The sequence below is a fragment of the Pipistrellus hanaki genome, assembly GCF_964339955.1.
Source record: "Pipistrellus hanaki genome assembly, chromosome: 6".
Lineage (NCBI taxonomy): Eukaryota > Metazoa > Chordata > Mammalia > Chiroptera > Vespertilionidae > Pipistrellus > Pipistrellus hanaki.
The window spans coordinates 84,869,127-84,892,674 of record NC_140508.1 but is presented as its reverse complement, the minus strand read 5'-3'; the positions used below and the strand labels follow the sequence as shown (position 1 = coordinate 84,892,674).

The following is a 23,548-nucleotide window of genomic DNA, read 5'->3' as shown; positions in this document are numbered from 1 at the left end:
CCCGGGACCGCGGCACTGCCTGCCCCCGAACCCGGACGCCCGGACGCCGGGCCGCGGGCCGCACCCCGCTCCCCAGAGCGCCCTCCGCGGACGCGCTCGGACGGGGCGCCGCGCGAGGCCTCACGGGAGTGTCCCGCCTGACGTCACCGGGGCGCCCGCGCCGCTCCGCTCGGCCTGCGCTTCCGGCGTCTCCCCTGGTCTGCTGCGCCCGGGGTCCCGCCAGCCGCACCCGCCGCCGCCGGGGGCCTCCCGCCTGCCGTGCGGGGCCGTGCGGGGCAGTGCGGGCAGCGGGCCCCGGGCTGGGGGGCAGCGGGCGGGCCCATCCCGGCCTCGGACGTGGTGGCGGCCCCGGGCCCCCGGCCTGGCCCAGGCCCTCGGACCCCGTTCCGCTCGGCGCCGAGCGGCCCTGACGGCTCCCCGCCGGCCGGCCGCCCCGGGCCAGCCCCGAGCCCGCAGTGCCCTGCCCGCCCTCGGGCACCGTTTGCAGCTCTTGGAAGGTCATTTCTTCCCGGGTTAGACTGTGGGCCGCAGGCAGCCCTCGGAGGAAACACGGGCAGGCTTCATGTTAAATGTTGGTGTGATTAGTGTGTATTATTGTCTCTGAAAGGCCGCGGGAGAAGTTGGTAACACGGGCTGGAGAAAGGGTTGGGAACGGGGATGAAATGCGTTTTCTTCATCCGTTAGTCTGTTTTCGGGTATTACCTACATTTTTTTATTTACAATCTTTTAAATTAAATGTCATTAAGGCATGCATGCATACAGCCCCAGGACCTTTTACAGAACAGAGTTGAAAACGTCTAACTTTGGTTTTGTAAGTAAAGAGTAACTTCGTGTTGGAGAATGGGCATTTTTGAGTATTCCTGAGGCGGTGGACTGTGCCCCAGGCAGGATTGTCAGTGCTGACGCCAGGCCAGGCCCTGACAGGCGGTCTCATGGCCCCTTCCCAGCACGTGGGCCTTCTTTCACAGATCACTCAGCTTTCTGAAGAACAGGATGACCCTGTGAACAACATGGTCCTCAATGGCATGACCCTGACGTTGCCTGGGAAAAACGGTTTTGTCTTGGGCTACTTGTTCTGCAAAAACAGGATGTGGTTAATGTGCTTAAAAGCGGTCCTACACAAGGGTCGCTACTGCTCTCTGGTCTCCCTGCGTGGAGAGAGGCAGAGCAGTCGCGGTTGGCTGGCCGGCCAGCTGGCTAATAAAGGCTCCCTAAATTTTACTTTGGTCTGGGCTGCAGTGGTCCTTTACTCGCCTTTGCTCCACATTAGAGCCACAGTAAATCTATGAATCATCAGATACCACCAATGTTCCTCCTTGCTCATGGGGAGAGGAAAGATGTTTTGGTACCTACACTTATCCTTTCTTGTGTTACCTCCTCTTTTTGACACTAATGTTTCTCTGATCAGAGAGGTATTTGAGTTCAACAAGTAAAATCTCTAATAGTTACTGTCATGCTGTTACCTGCCAGGACTGGTGCTGTCACTTTTTGTTTTTTGTGGTGGGTTTTGGGTGGTGGTGGGCCTCTGTCCCCTTTGGAAAGTGAAGTTTTGGATTAGATCCATAGATCCAAAACGATCCTTGGTACGTGTTTAGTTATCTATTGTTACATAACAAATTACTCCAAAGTAATAGCTTAAAACTGCCATTTTATGTCCATGGATTCTGTGGGTAGAAAGGTCACAGCAAAGACAGCTTGTCTCCACCCCCTGATGTCTGGGGCTTCAGGACAGCTCAGAGACTACGGGAGACTGGATGCTGGGAGGAGTCATTTGGAGGCCATGTGGGTAGTCTGTCCCAAGTGGCCTCCTGTTTCTGGCCTGGAAGCCTTTGGCTGTAGCGAATCAGGCAGAAGCTGTACAGCCGGAGCAGACCTAATGTCCTAAGTCGATGTGTGTCACTTCCACCAGAGCAGTGGTCGGCAAACTTAGTCAATGGAGTGGCAAACCACGGCTCCAGAGCCACTGTTTGCCGACCACTGCACCAGAGTACCAGATTAGGAGGGAGGCAACGTCCGCAGCTCTCGACAGCAAAAGCGTCAAGCCCACAGGGTGAGGAGAGCATTCGGTTGGGAGATTATCGCCGAGTACATTGTTTTTACTGTGTTGTAAATGCTACCTTTCCAAAACACTCCAGTTGCTCTATAGCGGCTTGTCTCAGCGGGCTCCCAGACTGTGCCCTCTGAGCCAAGGGCTCCCCTCCCAGCACCTGCTCCCACTCAGCTCCACTGAGACCTGCACTAGGGCTGGAGGGGGAGAACCGAAGTCTGTGAACAGGGCTTGAACGTGACCGAGTTACCTGAAATTCTGGATGTGACTTGAAACTTTCTTCCCAAGGTTTTTAGATTTCCAAAAATGTTAACTCCTCGACAGACTATTCTCATAGCTTCAATTACCAACTCCATGAGAACTCTGATCTTGAGACACTATCTTTTCTAAGCCCCAGTTAGGGATTTCCAGCTATTTACTGGTTATATTAATTAATATCATCTCAATTGGAATCTTATGTTCAAACAGTTCACTCTTTAGAACCCCCATCTTCCAATACTTCCACCGAGCCGGAAGGATCCAAATCTTGCCAATCTGGCCCAGCCAGTATGTATCAGTGGCTGAGCATCAACCCATGCACCAAGGTTGCTGGTTCAATTCTCGGTCAGGGTACATGTCCAGGTTGCTGACTCAATCCCCACTGCATACAGGAGACAGCCGATCAATGTTTCTCTCCCTCTCCCTTTCTCTCCCTTTCTCTAAAAAAAAGAAAGAAAATCAATAAAAACATTTTTTTTAAAAAAGAAGAGCCAGCCAGCATGGCTCAGTGGTTGAGTGTTGACTTGTGAATCAGGAGGTCACGGTTCGATTCTTAGTCAGGGCACATGCCTGGGTTGCAGGCTCTTATCTCCAGTTGAGGGAGTGCAGGAGGCAGCCAATCAATGATTCTCTCATCAATGATCTATCTCCCTCTCTGAAATCAATAAAGACAAATGCAGGACTGGAGATGAAAGAAAAGACTTCGGTGCAAGACTATTTCATAAATTATAAAAGTACAGATTTAATCACATTTAAAAAATGAAACATATCTTACATAAGGGTTTTCTAAGAAATGTTTTACCTACCTAGCAGTACAGAAGATACACAACCCTTCCATAGTTCATAGAAGAGTAGATGGACAACTTTGATAAAGGATTAAGGAACAATAGAAAAAGTTTACAAATAAGGAGGCAGAAAATGCTTCAAGAGGCACGGTCCTCAGAAATTGTCCTGGAATGCAGCTTCATTTGTATCAATATCATGTTCCTGGATGAGGGAATAAGACATATATTTTAGTATTTCGGGGCAAAGTCTGAAATGTGATCGTTGGTGTTTTGGACTTGGATTAAAGATTCGGGAACATCATTAATTGGGACACATACCAGTAGGTTATCTCTGGTTTTAAACCCAAGAGTCCAGTTTTTACTGCCGGGCAGGGCTTTAGACCACCGCCCCTCACCCGCCACAGTAAGCAGGGAGCAAATACCATTGAAGGTGCTGATGCAAAGACCCATCAGAGTTGGCCTTGGGGCCTGTCCCTGCCACCAGGGTAAGTGCTGTTGGGCATCTACCTGAGCCCCATCCCACATTTCAGTGCTGAGCAGCTATCTCAACAACTCACCTCTGGATGCCATTTATCTTAGAGCACTGTAAATGCCCACATATTCCCATCTGCCCCACTGCACACAGACCATATCATAGGTCCTGTTCTCTGACATCCAGCACTATACCAGGCACATGTGAGGCATACAGTATGAGTACCCAGAAGTGCCATTCATTACCACTAAAGGCTCAGACCCAGACTAGTCTTTCCACTCAGCATCTAAATTCTGCAAGTATTCTGCCAGATTATTATGATCTCTGATCTTCCCTCTGCCTGGGACTTTCACCCCCGCTATCTGCATGGCTAAATCCTTCAACACTTTCACGTCTTTGCTCCAGTATCAGCATTGTGGTAAGACCTACCCTAGTTGCCCTATTTAATTCTGCCACATTCAGCCCACTGTTACGCTGCTCTGCTTTTTTAATAGCACAGCACTTACCCAGCATAATATGTGACGTACTGGGATCGTTATGTTCATTTAGTAGTTACTTATAAATACTTGCAGAATGAACGAAGGGCATAAAACGCAGTTGATGGATGACACTGACACAGTAGTGGGCCTTCTAGACTCTGTACCTGGTTCAACTTCTTGAACTCCACCACTTGGAAGAAGATGTGCTCAAGGATATGTTTGGCATCTTGTTGGTCCTTTGGTAGTTTATTGGTTACTCCGAGAATGTCACCACACTTCCTGACATAGAATTCCAGGTCTTCTTCGGTACCTAAGCACAGGTGGGGCAGTTAGATTATTAACCCTTACCTTCTGCCCCTCCCCAAGTACAAACCTGTCGTGATTTCGATACCCCCGTCAGGTTCCTATATCTCCCAAGATCACTCACCTCTTCCTTGGGTAATGTGACCGCAGGACACACTGTAAAGGTTTCTGACGTGCTGCTTTTATAAATTGGGACAAAAGTATGGCACTCCTAATGAGAAGAAAGCTAGACTGGCTCTGGCCCTCCTATTCCCAGATCTAGCATTCCTACAGCAACCAGTGGGAAATAAAATTACTATTCTCTGAATGAGCAAGGACCATTATGAGAAGGGCACATAGGTATTTTAAATAGCATTTACTATAGCAATATTACTGAAAAGGAATTAAGTGGAAATTAAAGTGAAAAGAAAATCACCCAACATTCCATCATCAGCATTATCTCTGTGAAGTCATCCCAGCAGCCTCATAATCAAGATGGAAAGCCATTTTGCCCTCCTTACACTGTAATTTCTTTTCCCCCCTGTGACTTCCCTTTTTAAATGTTATGACTGAAATCTAATTTTTTAAATTAAAGTATTCAAATCATTCAGCTCTTGTACTACCTCTATCCCCACCAATACTACCTAGGGTAATTACTGCCCCATTATGCCTATATATTTACATATGTGTAAAAAAGATATCGAACTATAATAGTCCTATAAGTTGCCTTCATCATTTAACCATGTAATATGGGATTCCATGTCAAAGCTTACATCTTTCTTTTAATAGATGTATAATATTCTACTTTTTTTTGTATTTTTTTAACTAATCCCCCTACTGATGGACCAGTAGACGGTTGCTAATTTTCTGAATGCTACAATTAGTATCTTTATAGCTATATCTTTTTTGTTTTGCATTTATCCAGGGTTTCTGTAGAATAAGTTGCTGGAATTGGAAATGCTGGGTTACATCATTATTACTGGCCTATTATTGCTACTGGACTATGTCTTGCTAATTTTTGATTGCCCAGCACCTATCCACAGTGCCTGGTGCAGAACAGAGATGCAGAACAATTTTCATTTTTGCATACTCCTTTCTAGTCTCTGGGACATACAATTGTTCACATAGTTGGGATTCTTCTGGACATGTGGTTTTCTATCTTGCTTTCTTAATTTAGGATTCTCACTTAAATTCTATCAGTGTCATTCCCTGGCCTTTAAAACTTCTTTTATAACGATTGCATATTGTCCCATCCATTGAATGTCGCACAATTTACTACCATTCCCCTGCTAGTGAATTCTAAAATCATTCCCAACTGTATTTTATTTTTGAAGAAAATAATGTAGTAGTCATCTGTTTACCCTCATTTATCTCCTGAAATTCCCAGGAGTGGGGCCTCTGCCTCCAAATGGTTAAGTTGATGCCTCTCAGCACATGTGTGCAGGCCCATTTTCTGTGCTGGAGGCCGTGCACGTCAGGGGGAGCACTGGACTGAGTCAGGAGTACCACTCCCCATGCAGCTGTGTGGACTGGGTCTCATTTCCTCATCCACATTAAGGTGGCAAGCTTGATTCTCTAGGATCCCTTTGGAGGATCCAATTTGAAGTCTCTATAATTCTTCTGGCCCTGACTGCATTTTCCTACTTAACTGCTCCTATGAATAGCGTCCTCAATTTGCTATGTGGCAGCAGGCTCAGAATTCACTCTGTGGTCACGGGACAGGTCAAACTAAGTTCCTACAGGGATTACCACTGAGACTGGGCTTCTGCTCAGCACCATGTTCTACTTCACTGAGCTAACTGGCCTGGAGAGAAATTTACATGAAATAAAAAAAAACTAACTTTACACTCCAGTTCATAGTTTGTTCTCCCTAAATAAATGCTAAGCTTTCTCTCACAACATCTCTCAGAAGTTCACAATGAAATAAAACTCACAAAAGAAGACAAACAAACACTTGGCTAAACTTACACTTATTGGTAATCTGAGCAAGCCGTGCCTTCTCAGAGGAGAAGGTCTCATCCAGGTCAAATAGCTCCAGGGGAGGAGGTGGCAATTCCCTGAAACTGGGAGGGAAAACCTAGAAGAAAGAAGGTCTGTCATGAAAGAGCGTATCCAAAGCCAACCTGGCAGTGAGGAGGCGTAAGGGGAACGAGGGGCCAACAAATGCACCACCCATCACCTCTTCCTGCCCTTCCCCATTTGTGATTTTTCTGTGATGTAAATACTTCCACTTGGCCATTTCAAGCTACCAAGACGAAGCCAAATGGCTCAGAATATTTCAGAAAGTGGTGGGACAAATCAGTTTTTGAAAACAAGCTGAGTAACTGCTGGGCTGGGATGCTGGGAAATCACCTTGATGCCATGGCCATGCCCCGGGCTGTCAGAACTGTGCCGAGTCTGAGTGCCTGTTGCCTAGAAAGCTGCAGCACGACACTTTTCCTCCCTTTTCCTCAAAATCCTCACATATGCCTCCGCCCAACATGGAAAATGTTTAACAGCAAAAATGTCTATGCCCTTGATTTCTCAGTTGGGAACTAAACCAAATAAAAGTCTGCAGAATGCTAGTAGGTTTGGTGACTGCAGGGTGAGAGCCAGAGAAAAGACCCTCCATGAGGAGTGGCACAGACAGCACCTGGGGGATCCATCCTCGGGATCCACAGGAGGGCCCAGCTGTGCAGGGAGGCCCACAGTGGGTTTCTGCAGTGGGATCCCCCGAGCACACCTCCTTACCGCCGGCTGCAGGGCAGGCAGCGGGGTCTCAAACTGAGGCTGGATGAGCTGGAGCGGTTCATGCTTCACGTTGAGCTGCTCATAAGCCCTGTGTTAATGAGAAGAAAGAAGAGCCGGATCAAGATGAGAGACACTGCAAAGAGCATCTAACTGATCATACTGTGCTCTTCTCCATCAAATCGGCGGTTCAGCACTTCTGTAGAAAAAATGTATAATCCTTTCCTGAATCTTCTCTACAGCATCGCAGAGTGCAACTTCATGGAGAAGTGAAAGGGAAAAGTTTTACATCAGTCTTCTCCTAAGTAGGCTTTTTATTGTTACCCAATGAACACTGATTCTTTCAACTCACTGTTTCCTTATTTGCTTTTTATTTGTTTGTGTTTTTAATATGGCACCTGCTTTTTTCTCTTTTAACTAATTTCACAGAGGTAGGAAGAGGGAGAGACAGAGATAGAAACATCAATGATGAGAGAGTCATTGATCGGCTGCCTCCTGCACATCTCACACTGAGGATGGAGCCCACAACTCAGACATGTGCCCTGACCAGGGATCAAATCTTGACCTCCTGGTTCACAGGTCAACACTCAACCACTGAGCCATGCTGGCTGGGCCTTACTTGTTTTTACCATCAGCAAACAGTACTCAAATCTGAAGTCTGCATGTAGTAGCTGAATAGATCTTGTATGGCATTCACATCTGTGTGCTTATTCACTCAACAAATATTTACTGAATATGCAGGCAGTTTTAGCCACCAGGCGTGAAAATAGTTATCAAGGGCCTTGGCGGCTCACTTGGTTAAGTGTCATCCCATGCACTAAGAAGTTGCCAGTTCAGCCGAAACCAGTTTGGCTCAGTGGATAGAGTGTCGGCCTGCGGACTGAGGGGTCCCAGGTTTGATTCCGGTCAGGGGCATGTACCTTGGTTGCGGGGTGTGCAAGAGGCAGCTGATCGATGATTCACTCTCATTGATGTTTCTGACTTTCTACTCCCTCTCTCTTCCTCTCTGTAAAAAATCAATAAAATATATTAAAAAAAAAAAAAAAAAAAAAAGTTGCCAGTTCAATTGTGGTTGGTTCTGTCTCCAGGAGGCAACTGATCGATGCTCTCTCACATCCATGTTCCTCTCTCTCTCTCTCCTTCTTTCTCTCTCTCTGTCTTCTCTCTCTCCCCCTCCTTCCCTCCCTCCCCCCCTTTCTCAAATCAATAAATAAAAACTAAAAATAAATGAATAAAACCAGGGCAGTCCAAGGCAAACCAGAACAAGTTCATCACCTAAAAGGCCGATACAGCTCCTGAAACACAGTGAGGGCTAACAACGCTAGCCGTTCCCTCTGCGTCAGCACCCCCACCCCGATATCCCAGCCCTCTCTGTCGACCTCATCCTAGACCTGAGAATGTGTTCTGCATACACGTTTGTGGTGACCCTAACCCCCTCCCCAGACTCAGGCTCATGTTTTAATCCAAACACTCAGAATGAAGGCAGTGCAGCCCAGGGAGCCGCGGTACTGACTTGATGACCTTGGAGAGGGAGGTGACGTCCAGCTGGTAAATGGACAGGTCAAAGAGGGTGGTGAAGTCCCGCGGGTTCTCGTCACCCTCTTGGAGACACACTCGGAGCATCTCAGACAGGGTGGCTGTGTCGGGCAGCATCATGTAGTCGGAAATCTGAAAGCCATAGAGGGTTCCTTTCAGCGGGGTAGAAGGAAGAATTTAATCCAGTGACTCAGGTCTAAATCTGCAGTATTTATAATCTCTTGCCAAGAGATTCCACCATTCCTGATCACCGACAACACCCTTAAATAAGCCACCGAGTCACTTCCCTCACCCCCAATGCTGGCCAAATCCACCTCTCCGATTACTAATGCTGGTATCCACGTCACTGGATTCCCGTCAGATGATTTCTTTCATGAAAAAACTATTTTTATAGCCTTCATATTTCTGAAAGAAGTAAATACTCTACAGATACTGATTTTGAAAATTTGGACCAGGCACCATATTTTAAAATTCCAATTATTATATACATATAGAGGCTCCCATGCCAACAAATTCTATAATTAATTATGTTCTTTAACTTAGTACTACTTTTTACAACACAGCCTTCATCTCCCCAACAAGCATCACTTCTGCCATCTGTCTTACAGACAAGATAAGAGATCTATTCCCTTCGTACTGGTAGAAGTGGTGCTGAGAAGATGGACTCAATTTTCATTTAAGTCTTTTTAATTATTCACAACCTCCTACCTCTGGATCCTCAGCATCAATCTGGTTTAGATGAATGTCTTCCGTTGTAAGCCACTGGAAAACAACATCCTGAATTAAAAGACAACAAGCCGGAATTAAACACTTGGTTATTTGAGAAAGCCAAAGGCAGGAATAGAGAATTCAATCAATAAAGAAAAATTGATAACAGGAAAAAGACTAAACCAGTGATTCAAATAAGAGTACCACCTTCCTCTTTGTGAAATCATATAAGTTTTCCTCACTGTAATGCCACTTTCATTATCAGAAATCTATCTTAGGGCATTCTATCCTCTAACCACAGCCAGATTTTTTTTTCCCCAATATATTTTATTGGTTTTTTCAGAGAGGAAGAGAGAGGGATAGAGAGTTAGAAACATCCATGAGAGAGAAACATCGATCAGCTGCCTCCTGCACATCCCCTACTGGAGATGTGCCCGCAACCAAGGTACATCCTTGACAGGAATTGAACCTGGGACCTTTCAGTCCACAGGCCGACACTCTATCCACTGAGCCAAACCGGTTTCGGCCACAAGCCAGATTTGATTAAAACATGTTCTCAGTCCCAAAGCAATCCCTGTTTAATATACTAAAAGTCTGAACTTAAATCAGAGAATATACTTAGATCTCCCCAGACTGTGGGAAGTGACAATGAAACTTCATGTGGGTTCCACAGAATCAAACACTTAATTCATCTCCCAACACCTAGAGTCCTGAGGCCTCAAGTCTCCGAGGCTGAAGGACTGCATTTCATTAATGAAAAATGAGAGTTTCTTCCTCTGGGAAGTGAGTCACTGGAATCACATCAATGGACAGCTGAGCACGCACAGTCTGTCACCCTTCACAGGTCTCCTTCACACTCTTCTGAAGCAGCTGCCACACTTGTACCTCATTCCCCACATCAATCGGTGACCCCTCCTAGCCCTGTGCTCAGTGGTTAGAGCAGGGGTCCTCAAACTTTTTAAAGTGGGGGCCAGATCACGGTCCCTCAGAGAGCTGGAGGGCCGGACTATATGAACTACTAATTCCTACTGTAACACCTCGGCTGCGCTCACTGCCCAAAAAACCTAGCGGGCCGGATCAGACTCCTCTGCGGGCCGCATGTGGCCCGCGGGCCGTAGTTTGAAGACCCCTGGGTTAGAGTGTTGGCCGTGCACTGACGGGACACATGTTGGGTTCCTGACCAAGGACACGTTACCTGGGTTACAGGTTCAATCCCTGGCCCCAGTGTCTGGGTGTGTGCTGGAGGCAACCAACCAATGTGTCTCTCTCACATCAATGTTTCTTTCTCTCCCCTTCTCCCTCCCTTCCACTCTTCCTACACATCATGGAAAAATTATCTTCACACGAGGATGAACAAAATAAATAAATAAATACCCCCTCTTAAATACTGCTCGTGCCTACTAGCCCCCTCTCCTCATTCAGCACCTCCCTTCAGGCCCTCTCTCCTCTTACCTGCTGACTCCACCAGCCTCAGCACTGGCCCCAGGCTGGCTCCTCCTTTCCACTCTCCATACACCTTACCCAGGGTCTTTCTTTCTTTTTTTTTTTTTTTTAATATATTTTATTGATTTTGTACAGAGAGGAAGGGAGAGAGATACAGAGTCAGAAACATCAGTGAGAGAGAGTCATCGACCAGCTGCCTCTTGCACACCCCCCAATGGGGATATGCCCGCAACCAAGGCACATGCCCTTGACAGGAATCGAACCCAGGACCCTTCAGTCGCCAAGCCGACGCTCTATCCATTGAGTCAAACCGGTTTTGGCCCCAGGGTCTTTCTAAAGCTCAGATCTCACTATGCCCAAGGCTGCTCAACACCTTGCAAGGGCGCCTGAGGCTTTCTGCAAAGTTCAAGTTCCTGAACTTTGTACTTGAGACCCTGACTGGGCCTGTTCCCAAGCACTTCCCCGGATCGGCTCCCCTCTAAGTGGGCATGCTCAGAAACACTCGCTACATCCTTCTGGATTTCCTTCTAGGTCTCTCACAATCACTCTCTCTGCATTACACAGTCTCAAAGTAGAGACTATGCCGGACTCAACCTCGTATTCTTAGTGCATGGCACATAATGGACAGCTGGATTTAAATGAAAAAATGAATTGAGCAGTATTTTTTTAAACGACATGAAAATCACATTTATACATTATCCATTCATGTGGTGAAAGGGAAAAGCTTACCATGATTTTGCTATTTTCTTCTTTATCCAAATATTGGTCATTAAACATGTGACATGAGCCAAGCACTGCCAGCTTCCCACCTTGGTTCTGCAAATGACAGAGCAGCACCAGATATTAGGATCCCATAATGCACTGCATGCACCCTAGTTTCCAAACACCTATCATCAGAATTACATAAGCAACTGTCTTGTATATAAGTAAGTGCCAATTCTCAACAGGATTTCAACGGTCTAGAAATATCAACTACGATAATAACCACATTCCAACCTGCTTCTCAGTTTAGACACTTCTATTGGACTTTAACAAAAAAACACTGTGAATTGGTTCTATAGCATTTCCCACTGTCATCTTACAAATGAAGATAAATCAAAGGAAAAGATAAATCCAAAGAGAATTCAAGACATTTTCCAGTACCAAAAATAGTATTATTATAGTTAACTAAGACCCAAACAGAAAACTAAGCCACGAGCATGAAAAATTCACAACAGCAATGAAAAAAATTCAATATTAATAATTTTAAACAAATCAAAATAAAGCATTTTTTCTATTAGATTAATAAATATGTCAAAATGATTTTAAAAAGTGTTGATCAGGTTTCAGTTCTTTCACACAACGTTGCTAAAATTGTCAACATACGCAACAAAGCAGTCTGAAACATTTAAAAACTTATGCACTATTTTACAGTTAGAATCACAAAAAAATTGGAAATAAATCCATTTGCCCTGGCCGGGTAGCTCAGTTGGTTAGAGTGTTGTCCAAATACATCAGGGTTGCAGGTTTATAATCCCTGGTTGGGACACATACAGGAGACAACTAATCAATGTTTCTCTCTCACATCAATGTTTTTCTCTTTCAAAAAAATCAATAAGCATATGCTCAGGTGAGGCTAAAATTTTTTTTTAATTAAAAGGAAGTTATAACAGAGATAGCCTCGTGCTGTAATGGAAAGCTTTGGATTTAGAATGATAAAAGCTTGCTCCATCAATTATCCCCATAAGTAAATTATCCCCATAAGTAAAATGTAGATCGCTGAAATGTCACTTTGCAGGACTGTTGAGCAGACCAATGAGAAAATACTGTACATGAAACCCCTCTAGAAACAGGAGCTTTTACTGCTTCAATAACAAAAGAACATATCCTCTCCCGTCTAAGAAAGGCTGTACCTTGGAGTGATAGAACGCCAGAATGGGTCTGTTCAGGGGGAAACAGACAGAACCCGTGGACAGAACAGCAACTGCTGGTTTCATGACACTCAATGTGGCACCAAAAGGATATACAAAGGTGAGAGCCCTGTAAACATTAAAGAGACATTCCAATTTTTAAAAATAATGAATAAAAACTTTGTGAAGATAATTTCAGCCTGGCTGGCATGGCTCAGTGGTTGATCATCGACCTATGAAGTAGGAGGTGGTCACGGTTTGATACCCGGTCAGGACACAAGCAGGGGTGTCAGATTCAATCCCCAGTAGGGGCCATGAAGAAGGTAGCCAATCAATGATTCTCTCTCATCATTGATGTTTCTATCTCTCTCCCTCTCCCTTCCTCAGGAATTAATAAAAAAATATATTTTTTAATTTTAATTTTATTTTTTTCATAAGGATTTCTTTTAAAAAATATATGTTTTATTGACTTTTTTCACAAGAGAAAGGGAGGGGGACGGAGAGCCAGAAACATCGATCAGCCACCTCCTGCACACCCCCTACTGGGGATGTGCCTGCAACCAAGGTACATGCCCTTTTCCAGAATCGAACTTGGGACCTTCCAGTTCGCAGGCCGACGCTCTATCCACTGAGCCAAACCTGTTTTGGCAAAAATATATTTTAAAAAAAAGGTAATTTCAGTATTTCTTCAGTAATTCATCATCCAACACAAAATATCCTCTAAGCTTTGATTAGTTAATACAAAAATTAATACTAGTATAATTCTAGCTACCAGGTTAATAAAGCACTTTAAGAAATATGAATGTCAATCAAATGACGAATTAGAAGAACTCAAATGGTCCCTGTGGAGGGGAAGAGGGAGTCTCCTCTGAGAACTAGACTAGAACTCCACATGAGCCTGCTCTGCATGACCTTTTCCTCTCCCTGACAGATCTGACTGGTGCTGTCTCTAAGAACAAATGTCCAGCATTAGAAGAGCGTGTTACCCACTGAGTGTTTACGTGAACAGGGGCATGCATCTACCCCCACTGAGCACTCCTACACAGGCCTGTCCTAACCAAGACTTAGAGCATGGCAAGTGAATCAGTGTGACTTGGGCAACGCACTCATAGAAAGGAAGTGGGATGGAGGGGGGAGAAGGAGGATGCAGATCCCGGGGTAAAGCCAACCGATATAGAAAGGGCTTATACTGGAAGAAAGCTGGAGCTCTGCAAAGGCAGTTGTTTGAAGGAAGTGCTCTCAGAATGAACAAACACAGCAATGTTAAACCAAAAAAAAAAAAAAAAAAGGGGGGGGGGTAGATGCATGCCCCTGTTCACGTAAACACTCAGTGGGGGGAACGGAGCCATGAGGAGTCTCCTATTAAGAGTTTAATTTATTCCGTTATTTGGAGTGTCATTCAATACACCAAAAGGTTACGGGTTTGATTCTGGGTCAGGGTACATATCTAGTTTTGTTTGTGAGGATTAAATGAGATAATACATCCTTGTAACATAGCAAGTGCTTCATAAATTAGATATTATTAAAGCAAAATATTATAAATTACCTACACGTTCTATAAGAGATTAGACAAGTTCAGATAAATCCAATTTTATCTAGTCATTAAAAAATTTTATATATGAAAAAATATCTAGAAATCTAAATATCATACTATTCAGACACATTACCTTTGGCATAGATTTACAGTAAAGGACTTCTATTTTGTTCCAGAAGAATTCTTTTTTACTTTTTTACAAATTCCCTTAGTATTATACCTGCCTCTGCTTTCTATTTTTATATATATTCAATATTATCTTGTATTAGTTTCAGGTGAACAGCGGTGTTTGGACAATCATATAATTTGAACCATTCAAAAAGCTCTTCATTTTGGAAGAAACGCTTTAGAATGACAAAGGCATCGTCTTCCGGAGCCTCAGAAGCACACTCACTGGGCGTTGTTCCCACTGCTCTCCTCGTCGATGATTCCAGGCACAGCCTTCCCGGCAGCTCGGCTGATCTCCCTTGAAGAAAAATATTAAAATCAAGTAAACCAAAACAATTTAGGAATTTCACCTTCCATTAGCAGCATAAACTACATGTGAGGACTTTGCAGACTTGTTCAAGACACAATTATTTTTTTCTTTTCTTTTTTTAATATATTTTATTGATTTTTTACAGAGAGGAAGAGGGATAGAGAGTTAGAAACATCGATGAGAGAGAATCATTGATCAGCTGCCTCTTGCACACCCCCTACTGGGGATGTGCCCACAACCAAAATACATGCCTTTGACTGTAATCAAACCTGAGACCTTTCAGTCCGCAGGCTGACGCTCTATCCACTGAGCCAAACCGGTTTCGGCAAGACACGATTCTTAATAATTAAAGTTATATACCCACTACACACCTATACTTCTTTTGGGAAACTTGCAAAAGTTAACATTAAAGTATAGGGATCAGTTTCTGTTTTTTGAGATCTGAGGGGGGGTCCATATACTAAACCCACATTCTAGACTAGTGTGTGGGCTGAATAGTTTTAACAGTTCTCAGATTGAACTTGATACATCAGAGCCAGCAGAGTACCTGCCATGTAGCAAGTTCAAGTGTGGAATCATTCTGCACACAGGGAAAAGCTCACAGAGGGCACCGGATGTTGTTCCCCGCAGGCACTCACTTTCCACTTCCCTAAGGCCCTAATCCATGTTCTCGGACACAATGGATCAGAAAAACTGACCTCATCCCGGCTCCCGGGCCGAGAACATGCCTTAGCTGTGCCATCAGGACACTCTATGCCTCTGCCACCGTGACCGGCCTGGATGTGCTTGTGGCCTAGGCCAGCTCAAACAGGGCAAATGTCAGCTCTATTCCTGATGGGAATGCTGGGAACCGGCTCTCTCTTTCCCCAGGAGGTGTGGCAAGCGGAGCTGAATCTGAGAACTGTTAAAACTGTTCAGCCCACACACTCAGGAGAGCAGATCCAAGAGACTTGAGGAGAAATGGAATTGGAACCCTGAAGACATCATGTATTTTCCGTTAATCCGTATCCAAAATCTGCCTATTTCTGAACTTTTCAATTATACGAACCAATAAAGTCTCTCTCGTGTTTAATCCCATTTGAGTAGGGTTTTCTGTTGCTGTAACTGAATGTATTCTACTGACAAAAAGGTGCTCTAGCTGGTGTTCCCAGTGGTCAGTGTGTCGCCCCTCTCACTGAAGGTTGGGGATTCGATTCCAGGTCAAGGGTTCGCTCCCCCCTGCCCCAGTTGGGGTGAGTGCAGTAGGCAACCAGTCAATGTGTCCCTCTCACATCCATGTTTCTCTCTCTCCTTCCCTTCCTCTTTTCCTTCCACTCTCTCTGAAAAACAATGGAAAAAATATCCTCAGGTAAGGATTAATAAAAAAAAGATAAATGAATAAAATAAAATAAAAACTGACAAAGGGTGAATGTTTAGTAAGGTTTCAACAGATGGGAGGAATATAAATTGATGGATGAGAAGTAATACAGTAAATACATTATGATACAATAAAATGAAATAAAACAAAAGGGAAAGAGAAAAAAGGGCCCGTGAAATGAATGTGGGGAGAAGAGTTGAGGGAAGATTCATGTAGGAAAGATGAGAGTCACTTATAAAGACATTTCTGCTTTCAACATGCTTACCTATTCAAGACTCCATTGGAAACTAGAGCTTCTTTAGGATGAAAATACTTGTAATACACATTTCTAACCACAGCATCTTTAAGGGGAAAAGAGAGGAAGGCACATTTCAGATTACAAGTTTGATATTACTAGTAAAGACGCTTAAACTCTGACCTGAAAGGAACCCTGAAACTCTGTTCCACTCCCTCTCACTTTATAACAGAGGAAGCCCAGGCCCAAAGGTTCAGCTGCCAGTGAGGCCAGAATGCTGGGCCAGGTACCTCACAGCCCAGGGGTTTTCCATGGTACTATTAGGCGCAGAGGGCTACAATATGAATGATAAATAGGAAAGCACTGCCTCTATTAAATCAATAATAATAATTATTATTACCATTATTAACCATGATTCCATATTCCTCCAGGAGAAAGTTAATATTGGTGTCAAATCTGGACTCCCCACCCTCTCCTAGCATCACAAGGATATCTCCACCGCCGTCAAGGTATTTCTTCAGGACCTCAAACTACACAAAGGAAAAAACAATCTATGAATATACCCAAAACACGCTATGAATAAGATCTTAACTATCTGAAAAATAAACACTGCAAACCTATAAGCACCTAAATATAAATGTATATAAAACTTACTTTCCTCGTAGGATTTCCAAGCTTGTCTTTAAACATAAAGTTCCAAAATACTCAAATTAAAGTGACATTTTCCAAGTTGATAGGCAAACTAAAAGTGGGAAACTATGAGCTAAAGGAAGCTCACCGGTCTCTATTCAGCAACATCCCTGGGTTCTGCTTATTAGATGCCAACTGCACCTGCCCGCTCCTGACAACCCAGAATGTCTCCAGATATTGCCAATGTCCCCAGGCATTGGTCGCTGACCCTCTCTCTGGATACTCTCACTTCCCTGAGGCTGCCTGCTCCTTGGCAAGGACCTGGTCACTTCCTGTCTTCCCCAGGTGCAGAAGGAGCTGGTGAGGGGGAAACTATATTGGAGTTAGGCCGAAGCCCAACAAATAAGGTTACTCTTGGGCAGGCCGTTACCAGCTGCGTAAACATCTCCCGCAGGATCTCACTGGGAGGGGCAGCTGGTCACCTCCATGTTCCCAATGGCAATTCCTACTCCTTCTCTCAGTTCACCTGAGGAAGCAGCTACCTCTTCATGCCCTTCCTGGATGAGGTGGCCTTGCAATTAGGTTGAGGGGAAAAAAAGGACAAGCCGAAACCGGTTTGGCTCAGTGGATAGAGCGTTGGCCTGCGGTCTGAAAGGTCCCAGGTTCGATTCCGGTCAAGGGCATGTACCTTGGTTGCGGGCACATCCCCAGTAGGGGATGTGCAAGAGACAGCTGGTCAATGATTCTCTCTCATTGATGTTTCTAACTCTCTATCCCTCTCCCTTCCTCTCTGTAAAAAATCAATAAAATAAAAAAAGAAAAAAAAGAAATCTTTAAAAAAAAAAAAAAAAAAAAAGGACAAGAGAAATGCTCCCCTGTGGCCCACCCAATATAAGAACAGGAAACCTGGGTCTGCCTCAGACCGAGGACCACACTGGCCCACCCCAGCTTCACCTCCCTGCTCCCCACACACACACGGCCCTCCCTCTTTCCCTTTTGTTTTCCAAGTCTCTGTGGGAATGGCTCTTCCTGTGTTGTGGGTTTTTGTTGTTGTTTTTTAATTGTGGTAAAATACATATAAGATTTACCATCTTAACCATTTAAAATGTACAGTTCAGTAGTATTATATATATATATTCACAATCTATAGAACTCTTCATCTCACAAAATGAAAACTCTATCCATTACAAAGCAACTCCACACTTCCCTCCTCTTCACCCTCAGCCCTGACAACTCGCATTTTAACTTTCTCTCTATGAATTTGACTACTCTAGATAAACCACATAAATGGAATCATACAGTATTTGTCTTTTTGTGGCTGGCTTATTTCACTTAGCATAACATTCTCAATATTCATTCATGTTGTAGCATGTACCAGAATTGCCTTTCTTTTTAAGGCTGAATAATAAATCATTGTATGGATAGACCACATTTTGTTTATTCATTCATCTGTTGATAGACACCTGGGTTGCTTCCACCTTTCAGCTAGCGTGCCTTATATAAACTTGGGTGTGCAAGTAACTAACTCTTTGAGTTCCTGCTTTCAATTCTTTTGGACATATGTATATCCAGAAGTACGATTGCTGGATCATAGGATAATTCTATTTTTAATTTTGAGGAACCAAAATACTTTTTCCATACTGTTTGACGCTGCACCATTTTTAAAAAATATATATTTTATTGATTTTTTACAGAGAGGAAGAGAGTTAGAAACATCGATGAGAGAGAATCACCGATCAGCTGCCTCTTGCACACCCCCTACTGGGGATGTGCCTGCAACCAAGGTACATGCCCTTTACCGGAATCGAACCCGGGACCTTTCAGACCACAGGCCCACGCTCTATCCACTGAGCTAAACCGGTTTTGGCGAGGCTGCACCATTTTACATTTTCACCAACAGAGCACAAGGGTTCCAATTTTTCTACATCTTTGCCAACACTTGCTATTTGTGTTCTGTGTTTTACATTTATCATTATTTGTCTATTCCATAAAATAAAATAAAAACCAGTTTAATTTAAAATGGAATTTTCCTATTTTCAAAGCAAAAATATGGCAAAGAAGTGTGACTAATGTTTAATGAGCCTACAGAGTATGTATGCCACTTTTCATGCATTATCTCATTTAACCATCACAACTCAATCAAAAAAGAGATGAAATCAGTACCTGAAGGCAACACAGTAAATGATAAATAAGAATTTAAATCCAGGATTTCAGAGCTCATGCTCTTAACCATTTCATTATATTTCTCCTTTATAAATATTTATTTATTATTTTATTATTTTTTAAAGGTATTTCTTACCTCAGCTGCAGTAAATTTTTCCCTTGGCCCAGCTGTAATCCACAGTTTCACACCAATTAACTTCTCAGATGTGATTTCATCTTTTAAGCTACAAATATAATTTTAAAAGCTAGTGTTAGATCCATAATTAAACCAATTTATGTCACGCAAGCTTCTGGACTGTATGGAACCAGAGGCTACTGAGGCCTGGGAATAAAGGGGCTTAGAGGTGCCATTCCAGCCCCGCCCACAGGGAGAATCTCCTCAGATGTTTCCTATGAGCCACGTTAAACTACGCCGGAGCAGAAAGAATCCTCCAACTGCCAATGCAATCACATCTACCATTAGCTGTATGATTACATATCCTTACCCATGAAGAAAAACTCACACACAAAGAGAGAAATATTCTCATTTTTCCTTTCTCTAGATTGAAGTATAACCTAAGTTACAATAAAATATGGGGAATACCTCTAACCTCTTAAAAAGTTGTAGATGTGGCCGAAACCAGTTTGGCTCAATGGATAGAGCGTCGGCTTGGGGACTGAAAGGTCCCGGGTTCGATTCCGGTCAAGGGCATGTACCTTGGTTGCGGGCATATCCCCAGTAGGGGGTGTGCAAGAGGCAGCTGATCGATGACTCTCTCTCATCGATGTTTCTAACTCTCTATCTCTCTCCCTTCCTCTCTGTACAAAATCAATAAAATATATTTTAAAAATATATATATACAATATATATATATATATATATATATTTAAAAAAAAAGTTGTAGATGTGTAATGCGAATAATTTTTGTGTGATTTGGGGAACGACTTAATAATATGCTAACTGCCAATTTTCCAAGAGATGCTTTAATAATTTATTTACTTCTGAATGATCCTTAAATTGAGCTCTTCCCACCTAAACAATCTGGCTTACATAATAAAACAAAATATTTCAGCTTTGGCAGGAGGCAATTATTATCTGGAAGGGAAAACAATCCACGAGATCACCTCTGAATCTTCCAGTTGCTCCGAAGCCTCTTCTGCATGGATTTATAGCCATTGTTGGTGGTGAATATTTCCTTTTTGTATGCGTTGAAAAGAATGGTGCTCCGAAGCTCCTTCTCCATGGTTACCTATGGAAAAAAAGAAGAGATCAGAAAAAAAGCAATAACCAACAGTCCAAAAGAAAGACCCCAAAAGGAACAAAAGAATCTACTTCTTCTAATTTAATGCAACCTACCTATGAAATCTCTGTAATTCTTCAAGGTTGAGAGTGAAACGCAGAGCTGCAGAAACCTAAGGCCAACCCTGGTGACCTTGTGTCTCTTGCCTTGGCCTTCCCACCAGCCGATCCCATGGCCCTGCCCTGCCCTCACCTTATGCCTGTGGGAGACCAGGATTCCTTACTGCTCACTACCGATAACACAAGGTATAGTCTTATTTTTCCTTTCCTTTTTCATTTTTACATTAAGTTTATTGGGGTGACATTGGTCAACATGGAGGTATAGTCTTCTAGATTCTTTTTATACATTCATTAACTTGTAGTTTTATTTATAAAATAGCATTTTATCATATGAACCATTTTACAACACTTTTTTCACTTAACTTCATATTTTTTCACATCTTTCTATGTTGGTACTTAGGGATCTTTAAAAAAAACAAAACGAAACAAAAACTGCTGCACAGTATTCCATTTTATAAATATACCATAATTAAACTAGTTATATACAAATTGAAATTTTTCCCAAAAAATTTTGCTAGTAAAACAATATTACCAATAGCAATCAGGAGCCAGCCCTCTAAAATCAATAAAAACATTAAAAATATGTCAATCATCTTTGAACATGATGCTTTTGTGCACTTTCCATATTTGTAGAACAAATTCCTACCTGTTGAATGGCTAAGTGCCCTACAAAACATTATAACTTTTACTCCCACTAATATTAATACTATTTCTAATCCTTTTTATCTCTCCTAGAGAGGCATCCCCATTAAGTTTTAATTAGCACTTTAAAATGAGTGAGATGGTCATCTTTTACTGTTTATACTGGCCACTTGTATTTCTTCTGATTTTCTTGTTCATGTACTCTCCTTATTTTCCTGTTGGGTTTAATATTTTTCTAACTGATCATTAAACAAATACTTTCACAAAATTGTCTTTAGACGTAGCTTATAGGAAGGAGCTTTTTTTTGTTTGATTTGGTGAAATTTTGCAGGCCATACAGAAGGTTTTAAATTTTTGAGTCAAAAGTATTCATCTTTTCCTTATTCTGAATTGCATCACCTAATTAGAAGAATTTTGCTGCGCTAAGATTATGAATACACCCAACAATGCTTTCTTCCTATACTTGCATGTCTTTTTAAAAAAATGTAAATGCTGAGACCCTGGCTGGGTAGCTCAATCGCAGCGGTCGGCAAACTGCAGCTATGTTGACTAATGAGTTTGCTGACCACTGGGTCAGCGCATCCTACCGATATGCCAAAATTGTGGTTAGATCTCCAGTCAGGGCAATACAAGCAACCAATGAATGCATAAATAGGTGAAACAACAAATCAATCTCTCTCCCTCCTCTCTCTCTAAAATCAATCAATAAAAAAATAATGGCCCATTTGGAATTTATTTCTATGAAAATAAATTTTGTTACTTCTTACTAGAAAGCTGCCCGACACCTATCAAACTCTCAATGCTGACTTTTTTTCAATGCTGAGTTTTTTTTAAAAAAATATTTTTTATTGATTTCAGAGAGGAAGGAAGGAGGGAGATAGAAATATCCATGATGAGAGAGAATCATTGATCGCTGCCTCCCGCAGGCCCCTTACTGGGGATTGAGCCCTTGATGGAATCAAACCTGGGATCTTTCAGTCCACAGGCTGATGCTTTATCCACTGAGCCAAACCGGCTCGGGCTCAAAGCTGACTTAAAACATCACCTTGACTATATAATAAGTGACTACAAATATCTGGATCTTATTCTGAATTCTATACATTCACCCGCTTGTAGTTCCTGCTCGGTTCCACACTATTTTAATTACTACAGCTATATAATATGTTATAATTTCTGGTGTACTGGAGAGCTTATCCCCCTTATTACTTTTTTTTTTAATTTTTGGTTTTACACACACACACACACACACACACACACCTTCTTACTCTTAATTTCTAGATTTCCTGGCTAGTCTCACATATTTACTTTCACAGTTTTTAAAGATCATTTTGTCAGTTTTTTTTAAATGCCCCATGAACCCACCACAGCTATCTCTCCATGTTTCACCCCAGCCCTGTGCATGCTTGTCTTCTGTGTGCACACACAACACCGCATTCTGCTTTCTTCAGTTCCCTCAGGAAATGTCTCCACGATTAGGTGAATGGCTGCATGGCTGTGTCATCACGAACCGAACCACTGCCCTCAGGGGCATCTTTTCAGTCCCGGGCCATCCTAGATCCCGCTGGCACGGACCCATTTCTCCTCCTGCCATGATCTGTGCCGCAGGGCAGGTTCCTGAGCGCGGGGCTCCTCGGAAAGGGGATGGGCCCTTCCCCTCCCTGCGGGACCTCTGCAAACCCGCGTGTGGGAGGCGATGGCCACTCCAGCCCAGCCCCGGGTCGGGATGCAGGCCTCCATCGGCGCCCAGTTTACCTGACCCCGGGGACCACTGTCCTCCACACGCCTGGCCCCGGGGCCGGGACAGTCCGGGAAGCCTCGCCGGCGCCGGCCGCCCAGCGCCGCGCGGGCCCACCCCAGCGGCGCTCCGCTCACCTGAGGCCCGGCGACCACCATCTTCACCTGACGCCGCCCCGCATCCCCCGCCAGGTAACCGCGGCCTCCTAGCAACGACGCAGGCCCGGCGCCGCTGGGAGGGCGTGGCCCGGGCGGGGGCGTGCCTCGGCGGTCACGTGACGGCGGCGGACCGGAAGACGCCGGCGGTGGGAGGGGGCGGGACTTCCGTGGGGCTGTACCATTACGTTGCATGGGCTTAAATCCAAACAGGACGCGGGCTGATTGTAGGCCAAAGATAAACCGGTTTCATTATGTCTTTCGTATCCAGTCTTACTAAAGACCGGTAAAAATGGCAGGTCCCTCCCAAAGGCCTGGACTTCGCTCGACCCCGAGAATGAAGAATAGTAAAGACTTCCGGTCCGGGGCGGTCCCCAGAGCGCAGGCGCCACGGGGCAGGGGATGGGGCCTAGCGGCTGATCCCGGGAGAGGGCGTCGTGGGCCAGGAGCCCCGGGCCTGGGGCTGGCAGCGGGATGCGCGTGGGTGTTGGCTCCCCGGGGGGTCAGGGACTTCCCGAAGGAGGGTTCAGTGCTGAGACGGTGACATGATGACATGAGCTAGTTCTCTCTCTCTGATTTGTCCTGCTGCACTGAGCACCACAGGTCCAGGCCCGGTACATGGCCATGACCCCGCCGTCTCAGCATCTGCCAGCG

The 23,548-nt window shown here is 44.1% G+C and overlaps 1 protein-coding gene across 1 annotated transcript; it reads right to left on the bottom strand.

Annotated features, from left to right (window-relative positions):
- Window positions 1-3,022: 3,022 nt before the first annotated feature.
- Window positions 3,023-23,031, bottom strand: IFT52 (intraflagellar transport 52). Its single transcript, XM_084887563.1, has 14 exons — window positions 22,877-23,031; window positions 20,128-20,252; window positions 19,160-19,247; window positions 16,631-16,760; window positions 16,261-16,336; window positions 14,555-14,626; window positions 12,630-12,756; window positions 11,467-11,553; window positions 9,295-9,363; window positions 8,564-8,718; window positions 7,054-7,141; window positions 6,292-6,400; window positions 4,206-4,351; window positions 3,023-3,292 (listed from the first exon to the last, which is right to left on the bottom strand). Exons 1-14 carry the CDS (start codon window positions 22,895-22,897, stop codon window positions 3,245-3,247), a joined length of 1,341 nt encoding a protein of 446 aa, XP_084743689.1. The 5' UTR covers window positions 22,898-23,031; the 3' UTR covers window positions 3,023-3,244.
- Window positions 23,032-23,548: the final 517 nt, after the last annotated feature.